Here is a 17,938-nt window from a genome sequence, read left to right as displayed (position 1 = left end):
GAATGGGAGGGAGGTGGGGGTGCTCTGGGGGGGTGGGCAGGGTTGGGAGTATAAGACAAAACTGTACTAGAACAATAATTAAATAAATCTAAATAAATTAAATACATATATATGTATATTAAATTTAAAGAATCTCTAAAAAAAAGAACTGTTTATACAAAGCTAGCCTCTCTGAGCGCCAATTTTGGGAAGTGCACCATTCTTTTAAGTACACAGGGGCATAACATTCACAGCTAGTCTTTCAGTGTAGGAGATGGACCTTGGGGATTGGAAAGAGAAGTGTCACTGACATGATGTCCCAGGGTAGTCAGCCACCACCAGCCTCAGAATCAGACACTGGCCTGAGTACCTTCCTGGAGGGCTCAAAGTGGTCAATAGGACAGGAAACACTGGGGTTGGGGGAGTGTGGGTGCAAAGGGAGTGCCTGCATGGAGTTTGGGACAGGTGCCACCAGGGTCCTGAACATCTGCTTTTGTCTTTACAGCCAATGAAAGAAGAGATCATGATGAGTGCAAAGGTGAGTTCTTGAAAATACCAGTTTAAGGAATGTTTTTCTTGCAATATTCCTCATTTCTTATTCATAGTGTCTTCTCTCCCTACAAAGCTTTCAGAAACATCAGCACAAACTTGAAAACATTTCCCCTTTAACCTGCCAACACATATCTGGCTCTGGGTGATATGGGAAGAATTAGGCCCTTAATCTTATATATGTCTTTCCTTCTTCACTTAGATAATAATTTATCTACCACAGTTAAACCTGAAATAACACTCATGGGCTGGGAATGGCACGGACAGTGGCATGTGGAGGGCACTGGGCCCAGAACCCTGCTTCATGTTATTCTGGGGACACTTGTTTCTGCTTCATAGAACCTTTCTCTGTATCATCTTCTTGGTTGTCTCACTTCCTCTGTACCTGTTCCTTAATCCAATGAGATATCTAGGAGAAAGAGATGGCTTCCTTCACCTCTTTCATAAGAGTGTCAGCCTTTTTTCTTGAAGACCCACTAAATGCCGTCTTAGGTCGTACTGGCAAGCATTAGGTCACATTCCCGTTCCTGGACCAATTACTGTTTCAGAGGAGCTAGTATTTTGCCTATTGACTTACACTAAGCAGGCCCATCCTGCACTCCTCTACCACTGGGCTGGATATAGGAAGAAGAAAGGAAGATGGATGTGGGGAATGGATACATTGGATTCATTCCAAGACATTTCTGGTGAAAGTGTACCTCTCTTTATGCTCTGAGTTGCAAACTCTGCTGCCTATTCAGACCTTGCACTGACTCCCTAATTACCTCCTTTACCAGCCACATTGTTTACCTCATTTCTGCTACCTCTTTCTCATTAATATTTCAAAATGCTTTAGTTTTTTTCCAGAAAACAACACATGGCATTTTATCATTACTTGTAACTCTTTTTTTCTCATCCCCTGCAGAGGTAGCTCCTTGAAAGAGATGTCTGCAGCTAATCTCCACATTCCCCTCTCCTCAAGTCATTCTTAACTTGCTGCAGTCTGGGTTTGGCCCCTAATAAAATTCATCTTAAATATGTATATATTTTAAATTTTAGTTTTATAATAATACAAATACACATACCTAGTAGAACTTAAAAGCTGCAAAACATAGTAAACATTCATAAGTAAGCACTTCTACTAACTTATCCCTACAGGAGATCACTTCTGTTAAGTACTTTCTGGTGCTTCTGAATGAATGTTGATGTTTTAGAAGTTCTGAAGAAAGAGTATAAACTTTGCATTAGTGTTAAGCTTATAGAACCTGGCTCAGTAACAGTTTCATCAGTCATTAGTTACCTTTTCTGTCCTATAATTTTGACGTTTTCTTTTTTCATGGATTTTTCCTCTGTATCTTTCAAAAACATTCTCAGATCTTAGGTCCCCATTTAAATATTCTCCCTTCTCTTCTTCCTTAAACACCCATATTTGTGTGTGTGCATGCCCATTACCACCCACTGACTTCCTTTTTATATCTGATCCCATTGCAGTTTGACTTGGTTCTCATTGTTCCACTAAAACTTCTCAGTTGAGGGTCACCAGTGGCATCCATATTGCCAAATTTAGTGGAAACCTTTTCTTTGAAGCATTTCACACTATTAAGCTCCTGAAAGTGTCCATGACACCAGGGTTTCTACTTGTCCCTCTAGTGACTTCTGCTCAGACTCTTTGTGTCCTCTTTTCTCTGCTTCTTAAATATTTATGTTTTCTAGAGTGCTTCTTTCCCTGCCCACTGTCCTTGGGAACTCAGCTGATCCTGTAGCTTTTATTAGTCAGTTGTATGTTTAGGATATCCTAAATGGATCTGTTTAACCAAGTTTGTTTTTAATCCTCATTTCTAGATCTATACATCTGGAAGGCTGGATTGCTCATGTTCATTTAAAGGTTTCACAGGCCCCCCAACTCATTATAACCTAAGTTGGACTTGCTGTTTTACATGTGTCCCAAATATGCTTATCCTCATTGGACCTTCTCAGGGAAGGGCACCACTGCCCTCTGTTTACCTGGCCTAAAAGCTGAATGCCACTCCCTAACCCCCCACTTCTTCACACTCCATGGTGTAAATCTTGTTATTTCTTTGATTCAATCAATCACCAGAATTTATGTAACAACATACTATGCCACACTCCAGATTTGGCTTTGTGGATGTAATGGTAAAATCTCTCTCTCTGTCATATATCTACTATCTATATCTATAAGTATACTTATAGATATAGATAGATAGGGTATTTATACCCATGTAACTTACTGAACTAATGAGACCATATCTTTCAAATATATCTGTTTCTTACTTTACTTTCTGCTTACTCATTACTTCCCTAATTCTGTACTTACTTTATTTGTCTTATCCTCCTCTAGGTCATTCTCTTTCTGTTTTTGAGTGTAGAGGAATAGACACAAAGGGTACTCTGCAGCCCCAGTTCAGGACACCTCATTTTTCTAGATCTGTGCAAGGCAATTCTCTTATACTTATATTCTTATTCCTTTCTCATTATCAGGCCCCAAAGCCAGCTGTTCTCATGTAAATGTTTACCTTTTTGTTTGCATATATTGGTGAAAATGTATTATTTTTATACATATACTTTTGACAGTCACATACAGTAAAACTAACTTTTTATGGTATATAGTTCTGTGAGTTAAAATACATGCATGTTATACCTATCAGTATAACAAAATTCAGACCCTCCAAAACATTCCCTTCTTTTGCCCCTTTGTTGTCACACACATTGTGTGATAATTCTTTAATTTAAATAATTGTATTGTGTTACAGTTTATATATTATTCTCTTTAATTTTTCTATTCAGCACTGTGTTTTATGCTTTAACATGGCAAATCTACTGTCCAGTGATCCATGATATGTATCCATTTAATCCTGATAAAAAGCCTATTATCAAGATGCTGTAACTATCTCTCTTTTGTAAAGTAAGAGAATGACGTTTAAGTAAATTGTTCTAAGTCACAGGACATTAGGGGCAGAACATGGAATCAAGTTCTGATGTTTCTGACTTCATGAATGTCTTTTTGTTGTTTGTATTCAGCTAATCCTATTCATCCTCTTAAAATGTCATTCTACTGTATGAAAAGTTTCTTAGAGCTTTCTCTCTGGGAGTAACACCTCCATGTTGTGAATTCCTATTACCTTCTATCCTTTCTTTTTTGGTTATCCTCTATTCCCTAACTTTGAGTATAGCTGTCTGTGTGCCTTGTACATTTTATTTTTTTATTTTTATTTTTATGATATACTGTCATTTATATTTATTAGTCATTGAACAAAATATTTTGGAAGTTTATTATAAAAATATGCCATCAAAGATCAACAAATAAAAACTAAGAAAAACAAAAATGCAATGAATAATCTTAAACCCAAAGGAGAAGATACAATAAAATGCTTATGACAGGATCACTATATCTATAGAAAATAAAGTGTTTTTTTAAATTTTATTAGTTATTTTTCAAGTACAGTTTTTTGTCTATTTTTCCCATCCCAGCCTCCCCCACCCCCTTGCTCCCCACCTCCCTCCCATTTCCACCCCCCTTAGTTCTCGTCCCTGTGTCCTTCCTATTTGTTCCTCCAAATCCCTCCCCCCTTTTCCCCTTAACTTCCCTTCCTTCTCCCCTCTGGTCACTATCCCCTTGTTCTCTATTTCAGTGTCTTTGTTTTGTTTTTTTTTTTTTCTGCTTGCTTGTTTGTTTTGTTGTTTAGCTTCCTGTTAAAGGTGAGATGATGTGGTATTTGTCTTTCAGCACCTGGCCTATTTCACTCAGCATAATGCTTTCCAGTTCCATCCATGTTGTTGCAAAAGGTAGTAGCTCCTTCTTTCTCTCTGCAGCATAGAATTCCATTGTGTATATGTAGCACCATTTTTGGATCCATTCATTTACTGATGGGCACCTAGGTAGCTTCCAACTCTTGGCTATTGTAAATTGTGCTGCTATGAACATTGGGGTGCATAGGTTCTTTGATATTGATGTTTTAGGATTCTTAGGATATAATCCGAGGAGTGGAATTGCTGGGTCAAAAGGCAGGTCGATTTTTATTTTTCTGAGAAAATTCCATACTGTTTTCCATAATGGTTGTACCAGTCTGCAATCCCACCAACAGTGAACTGAGGACCCCTTTTCCCCACACCCTCTCCAACATTTGTTGTTTGTTGCTTTGTTTATGATAGCCATCCTGACTGGTGTAAAGTGGTATCTCATTGTGGTTTTAATTTGCATCTCTCTGATAGCTAACGATATTGAGCATCTCTTCATGTGTCTCTGAATGTTCTGTATGTCCTCCTTGGAGAAGTGTCTGTTCAAGTCCTTTTCCCATTTTTTAATTGGGTTGGGTGTCTTCTTAGAGTGGAGTCGTGTAAGTTCTTTGGATATTTTGGAGATTAAACCTTTGTCTGAGGTATCATTAGCAAATATGTTTTCCCATACAGTTGGTTGTCTTGCTAATTTAATACTGTTTTCTTTAGCCATGCAGAAGCTTTTTATTTTGATGAGATCCCATTTGTTTATTCTTTCCTTTACATTCCTTACTCTAGGGGACATATCAGTAAAGAAGTTGCTGCGTGAAATATCTGAGATTTTCTTGCCAATGTTTTCCTCTAGGACTTTAATGGTGTCACGACTTACATTTAAGTCTTTTATCCACCTTGAATTTATTTTGGTGTATGGTGTAAGTCTGTGCTCAAGTTTCATTTTTTTGTAAGTAGCTGTCCAGTTCTCCCAACACCATTTGTTGAAGAGGCTATCTTTACTCCATTTTATGTTACTGCCCCCTTTGTCAAATATTAATTGACTGTAGAGAGTTGGGTTGATTTCTGGGCTCTCTGTTCTGTTCCATTGGTCTGTGTGCCTGTTTTTATGCCAGTACCAGGCTGTTTTGATTACAGTGGGCTTGTAATACAGTTCGATATCAGGTATTGTGATCCCTCCCACTTTGTTCTTCTTTCTCAAAAGTGCAGCTGCTATTCGGGCTCGTTTATGGTTCCATATAAATTTTCAAAGTGTTTGTTCTATGTCTGTGAAATATGCCATTGGTACTTTAATAGGTATTGCATTGAATCTGTATATTGCTTTGGGTAGTATGGACATTTTGATGATGTTAATTCTTCCAATCCATGAACAAGGTATATGTTTCCATTTATTTGTGTCTTCCTTGATTTCGTTCTTCAGAGCTGTGTAGTTTTCTGCATACGGGTTTTTTACCTCCTTAGTTAGGTTTATTCCCAGATATTTTATTTTTCTTTTTGCTATATCGAATGGGATTTTTTTCTTTATTTCTGCTTCTGCTGATTCACTGTTGGTATACAAAAATGCCTTTGATTTCTGGATATTGACTTTGTAACCAGCTGTTTTGCCAAACTCATTAATTAGTTCGAGCAGTTTTTGGGTAGAGTCTATAGGATTTTCCATGTACACTATCATGTCATCTGCAAACAGTGACAGTTTTGCTTCCTCCTTTTCTATTTGGATGCCTTTTATTTCCTTTTCTTGCCTGATCGCTGTGGCTAAAACGTCCAATACTATATTGAATAGAAGTGGTGAAAGTGGACAACCTTGTCTTGTTCTTGATCTTAGTGGAAAAGCTTTTAGTTTTTTCCCATTGAGTATGATATTGGCTGTAGGTCTCTCATATATGGCCTTTATTATTTTGAGAAATGCTCCCTGTATTCCCACTTTGCTGAGTGTTTTTATCATAAATGGGTGTTGTCCCTTATCGAAAGCTTTTTCCGCATCTATTGATATGATCATGTGATTTTTGTCTTTGCTTTTGTTTATGTGATGTATTACATTTAGTGATTTGCGAATATTGAACCATCCTTGCATCCCTGGGATGAATCCCACTTGGTCATGGTGTATGATCTTTTTAATGTATTGTTGGATGCGATTTGCCAATATTTTGTTGAGGATTTTAGCATCTATGTTCATCAGCCATATTGGCCTGAAGTTTTCTTTCTTTGTTGTGTCTCTATCTGGTTTTGGAATTAAGATGATGCTGGCTTCATAAAAAGAATTTGGGAGTTTTCCATCCTTCTGGATTTTTTGGAATAGTCTGTGGAGAATAGGGGTTAGCTCTTCCTTAAATGCTTTGTAGAATTCTCCTGTGAACCCATCTGGTCCGGGGCTTTTGTGTGATGGGAGTTTTTTGATTACTGCTTCAATTTCTTTTGCTGTTATTGGTGTATTTAGATTTTCTGCTTCTTTTTCACTGAGTTTTGGAAGATTGTATTTTTCTAGAAATGTGTCCATTTCCCCTAGGTTTTCAAATTTCTTGGCATACAGTTCTTCATAGTAATTTCTTACAATCCCTTCTATTTCTGTGGTATCCATTGTAATCTCTCCTTTTTCATTTCTGATTGTGTTTATTTGTGCCCTCTCTCTTCTTTTCTTGATGAGCCTACTTAAAGGCTTGTCTATTTTGTTTATCTTCTCAAAGAACCAACTCCTGGATTCATTGATCCTTAAAATTGTGCTTTTAGTTTCTATGTCATTTAATTCTGCTCTAATCTTGGTTATTTCCTTCCTTCTGCTTGCTCTGGGCTGTGTTTGTTGTTGTTCCTCGAGTTCTTGCAGGTGTAGGGTTAGGTTGTTTGTTTGAAATGTTTCTATTTTCTTTAGGTAGGCCTGTATTGCTATAAACTTCCCTCTCAGGACTGCCTTGGCTGTGTCCGATAAGTTTTGGGTTGTTGTGAGATCATTTTCATTTGTTTCCAGAAACGTTTTGATTTCTTCCCTAATTTCATTCTTGACCTATTCGTTGTTTAATAGCATACCATTAAGTCTCCATGTTTTTTGGTGCTTTGGGTTTTTTTCTTTGGGGTTGGTTTCTAATTTCAGTCCCTTGTGGTCAGAGAAGATGCTTGGTATGACTTCAATTTTCTTGAATTTTTTGAGGCTCGTTTTGTGTCCTATCATGTGGTCTATCTTTGAAAATGTTCCATGTGCATTTGCAAAGAATGTGTACTTAGCTTCTTTGGGATGAAGGGCTCTATATGTATCAGTTAAGTCCATTTCATCTAGGGTGTTGTTTAATGCCACAATATCTTTGTAGATAATTTGTTTGGAAGATCTGTCCATTTTTGATAGTGGGGTGTTAAAATTCCCCACTATAATTGTGTTGCTGTCAATATCTTTCTTGAAGTCTTCTAAGATTTTTTTGATATATTTGGGTGCCCCTATTTGGTGCATATATGTGTACAATGTTAATGTCTTCTTGGTGGATTCTTCCCTTGAGAATAATGAAGTGACCTTCTGGGTGTCTCTTTATGGCCTTTTTTTGAAGTGTATTTTGTCCGCTATGAGAATTGCTACCCCAGCTTTTATTTCTTGTCCATTTGCTTGGAAAACTTGTTTCCAGCCTTTCACTTTTAGTCTGTGATGGTCTTTTGTCCTGAGGTGGGTCTCTTGTAGGCAGCATGTGTGACCTAATCTGTGTCTTTTGATTGGAGCATTTAATCCATTTACGTTTAAGGTTATTATTGATAGGTACTTATTCATTGCCATTTTTGTACCTGTGTTCCTCTGTCTCCCTCTTATCCTTCATTCCCTTAAAGCTGTCCTTTTAGTATTTCCTGTAGAGCTTGTTTGGTGGAGGCATATTTTTTAGACTTCTTTTGTCTTGGAAGCTCTTTATTTGGCCATCTATCTTGATTGAGAGCCTTGCTGGGTAAAGTAGCCTTGGTTGTAGGCCTCTGGTTCTCATTACTTGGAATATTTCTTGCCATTCTCTTCTTGCTTGAAGTGTTTCCATTGAGAAGGCAGTAGCTAACCTTATTGGGGCTCCCTTGTATGTTATTTCTTTTTTCTCCCTTGCTGCCTTTAAGATTCTCTCTTTGTCTTGGAATTTTGCCATTTTGATGATGATGTTTCTTGAAGTGGGCCTCCTCGGGTTCCTCTTGATTGGGACTCTCTGTGATTCCTGGATTTGTGACACTTTTTCTCTTATCAAATTAGGGAAATTTTCTCTCATTACTCATTCAAATATGTTTTCTATCCCTTGTTCTTCTTCTTCTCCTTCTGGTATTCCTATTATTCGGATATTATTACTTTTCATATTGTCTTGCATTTCTCTTAATCCCTCTTCATTCTTTCTGAGCCTGTTTTCATTTTCTTGCTCTTTCTCTGAGATGCTTTCTACCTTGTGCTCCAGCTCACTAATCCTATGCTCTGCTTCATCTATCCTACTTTGGAAACTTTCTACTGTGTACTTCAGTTCGGAAATTGTGTTCTTCATTTCCTCTTGTCTCTTGCTGATAGTTTCCATTTCCTTTTTGATGTTGCTGTAGTTTGCAGAGAGATCATTATAGTTTCTGGTAGTTCACTGTGAGCTCTTTGAACTTCGTAATAACCAGTGCTTTGAATTGACTGATAGTTGATCAGCCTCTATTTCATCTAACATTCTTTCTGAAGTTTCTGCTTTTTCTTTCATTTGGGGATTGTTTCTTTGTCTTCCCATTGTTTGAGACTCTTCTTGTTAGTCTCTGCTTCTAAAATTGATCTGTTCTGAAATCCTCGTTTTATGGTGTAAAGTTCTGTGTTATGATCCTTGTGAAGTTCAGTGGTGCAGACTCCTTGAAGTTTCTTGATGTTCTTCCTCTCCACCTACACTCACGCTGGTCCTCGCGCTGGTCCCTGCATTGATCACCTACCACTGCTGAATGACCGGGCTCTAATAGCCGCCTCCTCAAGCACCCAGGCCCGTTACTACGGCAGCGGCACAGAGGCTGGGAATGACCTGGCTCCCATATCTGGCTCTCTCTGCCACCCAGGGCTGGCACAGGGGTTTGGAGTGTCCCGGTTTCCCTACCTGACTCCCCGGTGTCCAGTCCCGTCGCTATGGCAGCGACACAGGATCTGAGAATGTCCCGGCCTCTCTAGCTGGCTCCTCAGGGCCCAGGCCTGTCTCTATGGTGGCGTCACAGGGGCCTTTGGTGTCCCAGCTCCTGCAACTGACCCTTCTGTTGCCCAGGCTGGTAGCTATGGCATCGGCACAAGGACCGAGAATGTCCCCGCTCCGGTTCCTGACTCCTCTGTCTCCCAGGACCGTCACAGGGGCTTGGAGTGTCCGGCTCCCATACCTGACTCCCGGGCTCCCAGGCCTGTTGCTCTGGTGGCAGCACAGGGGCCGCGTGAGACCCAGCTCCAGTAGCTGACTCTGCCGTCTGGTGTTTCAGCGTCGGTCACAATCTCTGGTCTTTTAATTTCATAAATGCTGGGTAACCGATGGTTTATTGTGCTGTTTCTCTGTAGATCTGCCAGGATTTTCACCCATGAGTACAGGAGCTAGTATCAGCTCCATCTTACTCCGTCGCCATCTTCCCAGCATCCTGTTGTATAGTTTTCTGAGTACAGGTTTTTACTTCCTCAGTTAGGTTTATTCCTAGGTAGTTTATTTTTCTTTTTGCTATATCAAATGGGATTTTTTTCCCGATTTCTGTTTCTGATATTTCATTGTTGGTTCACAAAAATACCTTTTATCTCTGGATATTAACTTTGTATCCTACTGTTTTTCCAAATTCAGTTATTAGGTCAAGCAGTTTTTTGGCGGAGTCTATAGGATTTCTATGTACACTATTATGACATCTGCAAACAATAACAGTTTTGTTCCCTCTTTTCCAATTTGGATACCTTTTATTTCTTTTGCTTGTCTGATTGCTCTGGCTGTTACTTCTAATACGATGTTGAATAGAACCGGTGAAAGTGAACAAGACAAGGCGACTAATCTTAGTGGGAAAGATTTTATTTTTGACTATTGAGTACGATGTTGGTTGTAGGTGCCTCCTACATGCTGTTACTGTCCTCCCTGTATCCTGTAGCAGGTGCTGGGCCTGGGGTGTAGCAGCCTTGGTCCCTGGGCAGATCCCAAGGACCTTACTGTCCCAGCGCACTCTCCTCACTGTCTGTTTTTCAATGTCCTCTGCAATTTTTTGCCTCCAGACTTCATATAATCTGTGATTCCATTGGCTGTTCACTCTGCTCCTCATAAGATCAGCTAGGCGTTTATGTTGGGGACAGGAAGAACTGGGCTCCACTCCCACCTACTTCACCGCCATCTTCCTGTCTGGTTGCTTTTATTTTATCTATTCACTTCATTCTTTTTCTGGCAATTTCTCTTCTTATTTTTTCTTGGGAATTTTTTTTGTCTGCCTATTCTATTTATGAGTATTAGGTAGATCTGCCACAACTTCAGACTTTTTATGATGAAGGTGTGTTGTTGGACCCCATGGCACAATCCTCTAGATCACCTGACTTCTCTGATCAAGTAATGTTTATTGTGTGTTATGTGCACCTTTTATTGTTTTTGAGGCTTCAGTACTGTTGGCCCTTCTGTTGGTTGAGTTAACCTTCAGGCTGGGTGACTATAAGGGTAAAATTCATTCACCGTATATGAAATGTTGTGCAGGGGCTGGTCCCCGAGGTGTAGTTGTTCCCAGCAGGTTCTTGTGCCTTTTGGAGTCTCCTTTTGGGGTTGTCACTCATGTGCCTAATTAGGCTGAGCTCTGGGGTGGTCTGAAACCCACCACTGGTTGTATTAATTTTGGATCCATTTGGGAGGGGCTCAGCTACATGTCACTGTCAGACATTGTGTGTAACCATACTTGGGCTACCTGTCTGTAGCAACCACGTTATTCACAGGTTGTTTCTGCATCTACTGGACTTGAGTGTGCATAGGAGGGACCCATCTGTGTAAAAGGATTGGCTTCTTCTAGTTTATAGTTGGGGGCACATCTGTAAAAGGACTGAGGTTCTCTGAGGCATATCTTTACCTATCAGATACTTTTCTGCCCCTGAGGTTGTCTGATCTTTCTCCAGAGCCTTCCCAAGAGAGAATGTAGAATGAGCCCAGGCTAGCCAAGATAGTCTAATGGGTTTTCTATTTGGGGATCATGCGGTCAGGCTCTCAATGAGGTGAAAGTAGCCCCTGTTCCAAAGCCAAACCCCTCAGGTCTCTGATGAAGTTTCCAGTGCTAGTTCTCCTTAGGGGTGCTCTCTGCAGGTTCAGGGTGTATACAGCCAGATATCCTCTTTGCAGGAGTAAGCTCAGGTACCCTGAGCTCAAGGAACTAAAGTCTTCCTTGGGGATGGTATTGGTCGAGGCTAACCACTTCATCCTGGTCTCAATAGCCTCTGAGAGTCATATACTTTAAATGCCTTCATTGTGAACCACTGTATGTTTCCCATGTGGGTCTTTAACCTGCAGTGGTATGCAGCATTTGGAAGGACTGATCAGTCTTCCAATGGGGGTGGTGCCTGCAAGCCTGCAGAAGGTAGGGCGGGTACTTCTTCACCTTCCTGGTATAGCACAAGCTGAAGCTGCAGGGAAGCATAGATCTGTCTCTCTGTAATGTGGCCACATCACCCAGCACACACCTTCTGGCTTCTGAACAGAAGCCTTTCTGGCAGACAGTTTGAAAATTCCAGGTCTGCATGGTTCCCTGTTCCCCCTACACCATGGAACCAAGTAGGACAGGGCTGAATATTAACTCTGCTTGGCACTCTGATTTCTTTACATGGCTGGTCTCAGTAGGGCATGTCAGAAAATTCCAGACCCACAAAAGCTCCCAACCCAGTAGGATGGGGCCAGAAGTCCCAGCCTTGCTTAGATCCTCTGCACTGGCAAACTTAGCAGGATGAGGCTGAAAGTCCCTGCCCTGTGCAGCTCCCTTGTGCTAATGAACTAAGTAGGATGAGGCAGGTCAAGTCTGTCAGTCGGGGAGTTAGGGGCAGCTGTGCACTGGTTGTGGGGAACACTGGTTCTCTTTCCTAAACCACACACTATATAGTCATTGTTTGTGTTTCTGCTAAAAGCCTCCCCAGAAAATAGAGGTTCCCTAAAAGTCTTTGTTGGGTGTAGCCAGCAGACCACTTCACAGGACCTAAGTATGGCTGTCTGTCCTCCCAGCAGTCAGAGTCCAAACTGTGAACTCCCCTGGCTAGGGCTATAACAATAGGGGTGTTGTCCCTGGTAGGGTGCAGTTTGAGTCTCCAGTGTATACTGAATCCAAAATTATTTCCACTGTCAGATACTAAGCAGACTCTTGTTCCCCTATCTGTTACTCTGGGTTGGGGATCCCTACATGGATTGGGACCACCCTTAGAGAGAGGGACTTCTTCAGTTATTTTATTCTTCTGGCTTTTCAGCTGCTGGCTGCACCTGCATGCAGGGGCTAGCCCTTTCTGCATCTCTGTCCTTCTTACCTGTCTCTGTGGGTATTCTTCTGTAATCTTTGTGGTTGTATTTTAGATCAGCTAGCCTTCAGTTGGTTTTTCAGGTTGATTGCTCTGTAATTTAGTTGTAAACCTTGTATGGGACTAGGAGTAAGAGGGTATGGCTTCCACCTACTCTGCAGCCATTTTCAAATCCCCCAACTATAGCTTTTGTTATTCATTTATCTGCTGAGAGGGACTTAAGGTGCTTCCAAATCTTATCTACTGTAAATACGGCTGCAGTGAACATAGGGGTGCATATATCCTTTCAAATGTTTCATGTTTCTTTGTATGTATTTCCAGAACTGTAATCCCTGGATCATAAGGCACTTCCATTTTAAATTTTTTAAAGAAACTCGATACTGTTTTTCACAGTGATTGCACCAGTTTGCAGTCCTACCAACAATGCATGAGGGTTCCATTTTCCCCATATCCTTGCCAAAACTTGTTTGTTGATTTTTTTGATGATAGCCATTCTGACAGGTATGACATCATTGTGGTTTTAATTTGCATTTCTCTGATGATTAGTAACATTGAGCTTTTTTCATATGTCTATTGGTCATATGTATGTTTTCTTTGAAGAGGTGTCTATCATATCCTTTGCCTATTTTTCATTGGATTTTTTGTTGTCATTGCTAGTTATATAACTGCTTTATAAATAGTGGATTTTAACCCCTTATCAGATGAGTGAGTAAGTTCTCCTATTCAGTGGATTGCTTTTTCATTTTGTTGATGGTTTCCTTTGCTGTGCAAATCTTTTTAATTTGCTATAGTCCCAGTTGTTTATTTTTCTTTTGTTTCTCTTGTCTGAGGAGATATATCAGAAAAAAACATTGCTAAAAGAAATGTCTGAGATTTTACTGCCAATGTTTTTTTCTAGGAGTTTTATGGAAGATGTCCAAGTCTTGATCCTTTGAATTGTCCAGCTGTGGACAGTAGGAACAATGAGTTTCAGGCAAGGGAACAGGATTTGCTGACATAGAAGTAGGAAACAGTCATGTGTGTTCTGCATACTTTCAAGTTGCTTGGAAAGTCAGAAACCTACAGTTACATGGTGGAGGACATAACTTGGAGGTGAGGCATGAGAAACATGCTGGAGCCAGGTTGTCGAAGGTCATCTGTTTTTTTGTTTGTTTGTTTTTAAGAACTTGGATATTTTTCTCTCTTTTGTTGTTGTTTTTTTAAAAAGATTTTATTGATTTAGTTTTAGACAGTGGGGAAGGGAGGGAGAAAGAAAGGGAGAGAAACATCAATGTAGGGTTGCCTCTCATGCCCACCCCCCCATTCTTAGCATTGGGTACCAGGCCCACAACCCAGTTACATGCCCTGATTGGGAATCGAACCATTTGGTTCGTAGGCTGTCACTTAATCCACAGAGCCACACCAGCTAGGGCTGTTGGTGTTTTAGATCAGTTTGGGTTTCTGTAATAAAGTCCCATAGACTGGGTGGCTTATAAACAACAAACATTTATTTCTTATGGTTCTGGAGACTAAAACTCAGATATCGGGCTATCAGCATGGTTGGGTTCTAGTGAGATTCCTGTTATAGTTTGTACACTGCTGACTTTTATACCCTCACAGGAGCAGAAAGCAGAGAGAGGAAGCAAGTTCTGTTGTGACTCTTATAAGGACACTAATCCTTTTCCTAAGGGCTCTAACCTCATGATCTCATCTAATCCTATGTACCTCTCAAAGTTCTCACTTTTAAATGTCATCATATTGGGGAACAGTGTTTGATGTATCAAATTGGTATATGAAATTCATATCAATATGAATTTTCCAACTGACAGTCACTAACAGTTGGAAAAATAAGGGCTTAAAGCAGGAAAGGGTCTTAATTTTCATGTTAAGCAACTGTTCTGGTAATCCTTTCAGTGGTCCCCAACCTCTGGGCCTTGAGCTAGTACCAGTCCAGACTCGTTAGGAACTGGGCCACACAGCAATAGGTGAACTTGAATGCAGTGTGCTTGAATCACCCTGAAACTATCCCCCCGCTCTAGTCCATGAAGAAATTGTCTTCTACGAAACTAGTCCTTGGTGCCAAAAAGGTTGGGGAGCGCTGCTTTGGATAACACACAGGAAAGGTGAGATTAGAAGCAGTTGGTGACTAATGACATTGTGAGGCAGGAGGTAAAGAGGTTGTGGACCAAGAGTAAAATAGTGGACACAAGAAGAGTGGTAGAATCAGTGGAAAATGGTGACAACTGGGTGGCAAAGGTAAAGGAAAGGGGCAAATCTGGGGTGACATGTTTCCGTGCTCAGAGACATTTAAGAACTGGGTTGAAGGAATGTGTAGAGATAGTTTTAACCAGTTTGGACTATGTTGAGTTGCTGTATAACTTTAAAAGTCTTTTTGATTTTTCACTCTAATACTATTCACATTCAGCCTCCAGCAGTATACCTAAATAATAAGTAATCTACCACAGTAGAATGGGACTAAAGTTGGTTAAAACTCAGAAAACTACATTATACTGCAGAAACTAAGGTGACGTCTCATGGTTTGTCCATTTTCCCTATATACCTGCATCTTACTAAGTATCTGTAGCCTCTGAGTGACTCCTGGATGTATCGAAGTCACTTGTCCACTGGATGAAGGATTCAGAGAGACAGAAATGCCAGACCATGGCCTATGTATGGCTTAAAGTGGAGAATCTCTCATCATTGGAGAGGTGGCAGTGTAAGTGGAGAGCCAAATAAGAGGTGTCTTTTCCATGGATGACAGGTGAGAGCACTTGCAGAAATATGAGATCTTTCTGGAAAAAGTCCAGCCATTGTTAATATAATGAGAACAGTTTACAGACATCGATGTAACCTGGCAGCCAAGGAGAGGGGACTGGAATGTGCCTCTGTGAAAAATGATGACTTCACTGTACTAGTCGGTGGGGGCAGTAGATGCCGTTGAATGAGCATGAGTTCTGTGTGGCCATTGTATTCAAAGTGACCGAGCGCATAGAGCAACTGATCTGCATCATATTTTGCATCAAGATTGAACATTCCTCTATAGAAACTATTCAGAAGGCCACAGCTATGTGCAAATGGTGATTCACAGCTTCATCATGACAACGTGCCCGCTCATGTATCAAGTTTCATTCAGAGTTGTTTGAAAAAGCATTAAATCCAGATGGTTCAAACCCCTTATGGTCCAGGTTTGGCGTGCTGCAACCTCTGGTTTTTTCCCAAACTAAAATCACCTTTAAAAGGGAAGAGATTTCAGACTGTCGATAAGATTCAGGAAAATAATTGAGCAGCCAATGGCAATTGGGAGAACTGTGTGAGGTCCTAAGGTGCTTCCTTTGAAGGGGGCTAAAACATCATTGTCCTATAAACATTGTTTCTTGTATTTTGTATGTTCTTCAATAAATGTCTATTTCTCATATTACATGGCTGGATACCTTTTAGACAGACCTTGTATGTTTTAGATGGAGCTGACTTCTCTGTGAACGTGTATTTTAGGGAGTGTCTTACCCCATGCTTACATGCTGCAGTTTGTTGCGTATTCTGGATTGGCTCCTTTTTTTGCTTGTCTTGACCATGACTCACTCTACCAATATGCCTTTTTTTTTTTTTTTTTTTTTTTTTTTTTGCTATTTGCTGCTAGATCCCTGGATTGTTTTTAAATCCTATCTCGGTTTCTTATGTTTTAGCCTGAGAAGAAGTTTGGCGTGGTGGTGGTTGGTGTTGGCAGAGCCGGATTGGTGCGAATGAGGGACTTGCAGAATCCACATGCTTCCTCAGCATTCCTGAACCTGATTGGCTTCGTGTCCAGGTGGCTCACATTTGCTTTATGCTTCATAATTCATTGGAAGCCCAGTGGGATGGAATAGGCCTTGGGACAGAGATTTTCCATACCTGGGAAAGAGAGGACCAGCTCTAGGGGTTATTCCAGAGAATTTTTCTCAGGGTCATTCCCACAAGATCTCAAGCTTGGATGGGTGTGAGAACTGAAGAGTGCTAGGCTATTTCAGCTGGGATATACATTGAGTCAATCTAGAAGGTACTGTAAAAGCAAAGGCAGGGGAGAGGGAAGATGGTGACGGAGGAGGAGGGAGCAGATTCCACTTCCCCCTACACACAGGAGAAAAACCTGGCTGATCTACAGAGCAAACACCCAACAGTACCCCCAGCATATATGAAAATAAGAGACCAGAGAATAAGGTCCCAGGGACCAGCACAGGAACAGGGATGGCTATAGCCTCAGGCCTGGCACCCTGCGCTGGGCCTGCCACAGAGTCTTTGGGAGAGAGCTGGGTCAATTGCTCCCTCCCTCCCCAGCCAAGCAGGGTTTGAGCAGAACCGGGAGAGACCTGGTTGCTTGAAGTTGCAGAGAGGGGAATAAGGACAATGGCAAACACACAAGGACCATGATCACCCATGGTCGCCAGCTTGGGATAGTTGAGAGCCCTGCAGTGATGCGCACTGACCCTGATAGTCACCGGTCTGGCTGGAGAATTGGGCTGTACTGAGCAGCAGACTTGAGTAGGAGGAATTTCTCAAAAAGTAAAACTGGGGAGTTTTCCTGCAATAGCTGCTCAGCCTACTCCCCATCCAGCCAGGCAAAAGGCCCTGTGTTCTCCCATAGCACTGTCACTGGGAAGGGTTCTCACCTAAACCTACGGGACCCAGGCAGCCTGGCTGGGTGCCCACACACCTGCACACCAGCCCATGGTGATGACCCCTGGGGAACGAGTGCTCTGAAGAAGACCTGGATCCTCTGCATGGGGCACTGGGGAGAGGCTCCAGACTGGCTCTTGGGAGAGTGCTCACAAGACTGACTGAGTACACATCAGGAAAGGAGAAAGACCAATTGGAATTGCCCCTCAACCTGCTGCAGCCAGCAAGATCAGAAAAACCAGTTTGGCCAGTTTGAAAATGACAAGAGGTGTTTTCTATTTTTTTTTAAGTAATCTTTTACTTTTTAATTTTCTTATTCTATTATCTTTCAATACCTTTTTCCTCTCTTTTCTTCTTTCTTGTTCTATTTCTTCTTCCTTTTTTTCCAATTTTATCTCTTTTTCCTCCATTCTCCTACCTTTTTCTTTTCATTTACCCACAAGTGAGACAAAAAACTCAGAACTGTGAAAGGATCAGAGTTGGACCCAAGAAAGGGGCGTCCCAACAGTTGAGACAGTGAGACAGATTTCACTTTACTATTGAAGGGAAACTATAAGTTACAGCATATTTGTATTATTTTTTCATTATTCTTACATCTTTTATTTTAATAGTATTTTT

The 17,938-nt window shown here is 41.0% G+C and overlaps 1 protein-coding gene across 1 annotated transcript in view; it reads left to right on the top strand.

Moving 5' to 3' along the window:
- Positions 1 to 17,938, top strand: part of BLVRA (biliverdin reductase A) — a 166,636-nt gene that overhangs the window by 42,398 nt on the left and 106,300 nt on the right. Inside the window, exons 2-3 of the mRNA XM_053662944.1 lie at positions 485 to 517; positions 16,354 to 16,475. Coding sequence (XP_053518919.1) covers positions 488 to 517; positions 16,354 to 16,475 — 152 coding nt within the window. The 5' untranslated portion in view covers positions 485 to 487. The remainder of the gene's footprint in view (positions 1 to 484; positions 518 to 16,353; positions 16,476 to 17,938) is intronic.

Source organism: Artibeus jamaicensis, unplaced genomic scaffold, assembly GCF_021234435.1.
Source record: "Artibeus jamaicensis isolate MK-2021 breed Jamaican fruit bat unplaced genomic scaffold, CSHL_Jam_final contig_311, whole genome shotgun sequence".
In the NCBI taxonomy this organism is placed as follows: Eukaryota; Metazoa; Chordata; class Mammalia; order Chiroptera; family Phyllostomidae; genus Artibeus; species Artibeus jamaicensis.
Note: the sequence above shows the minus strand (reverse complement) of the source record. Positions and strands in the feature narration are given on the sequence as shown.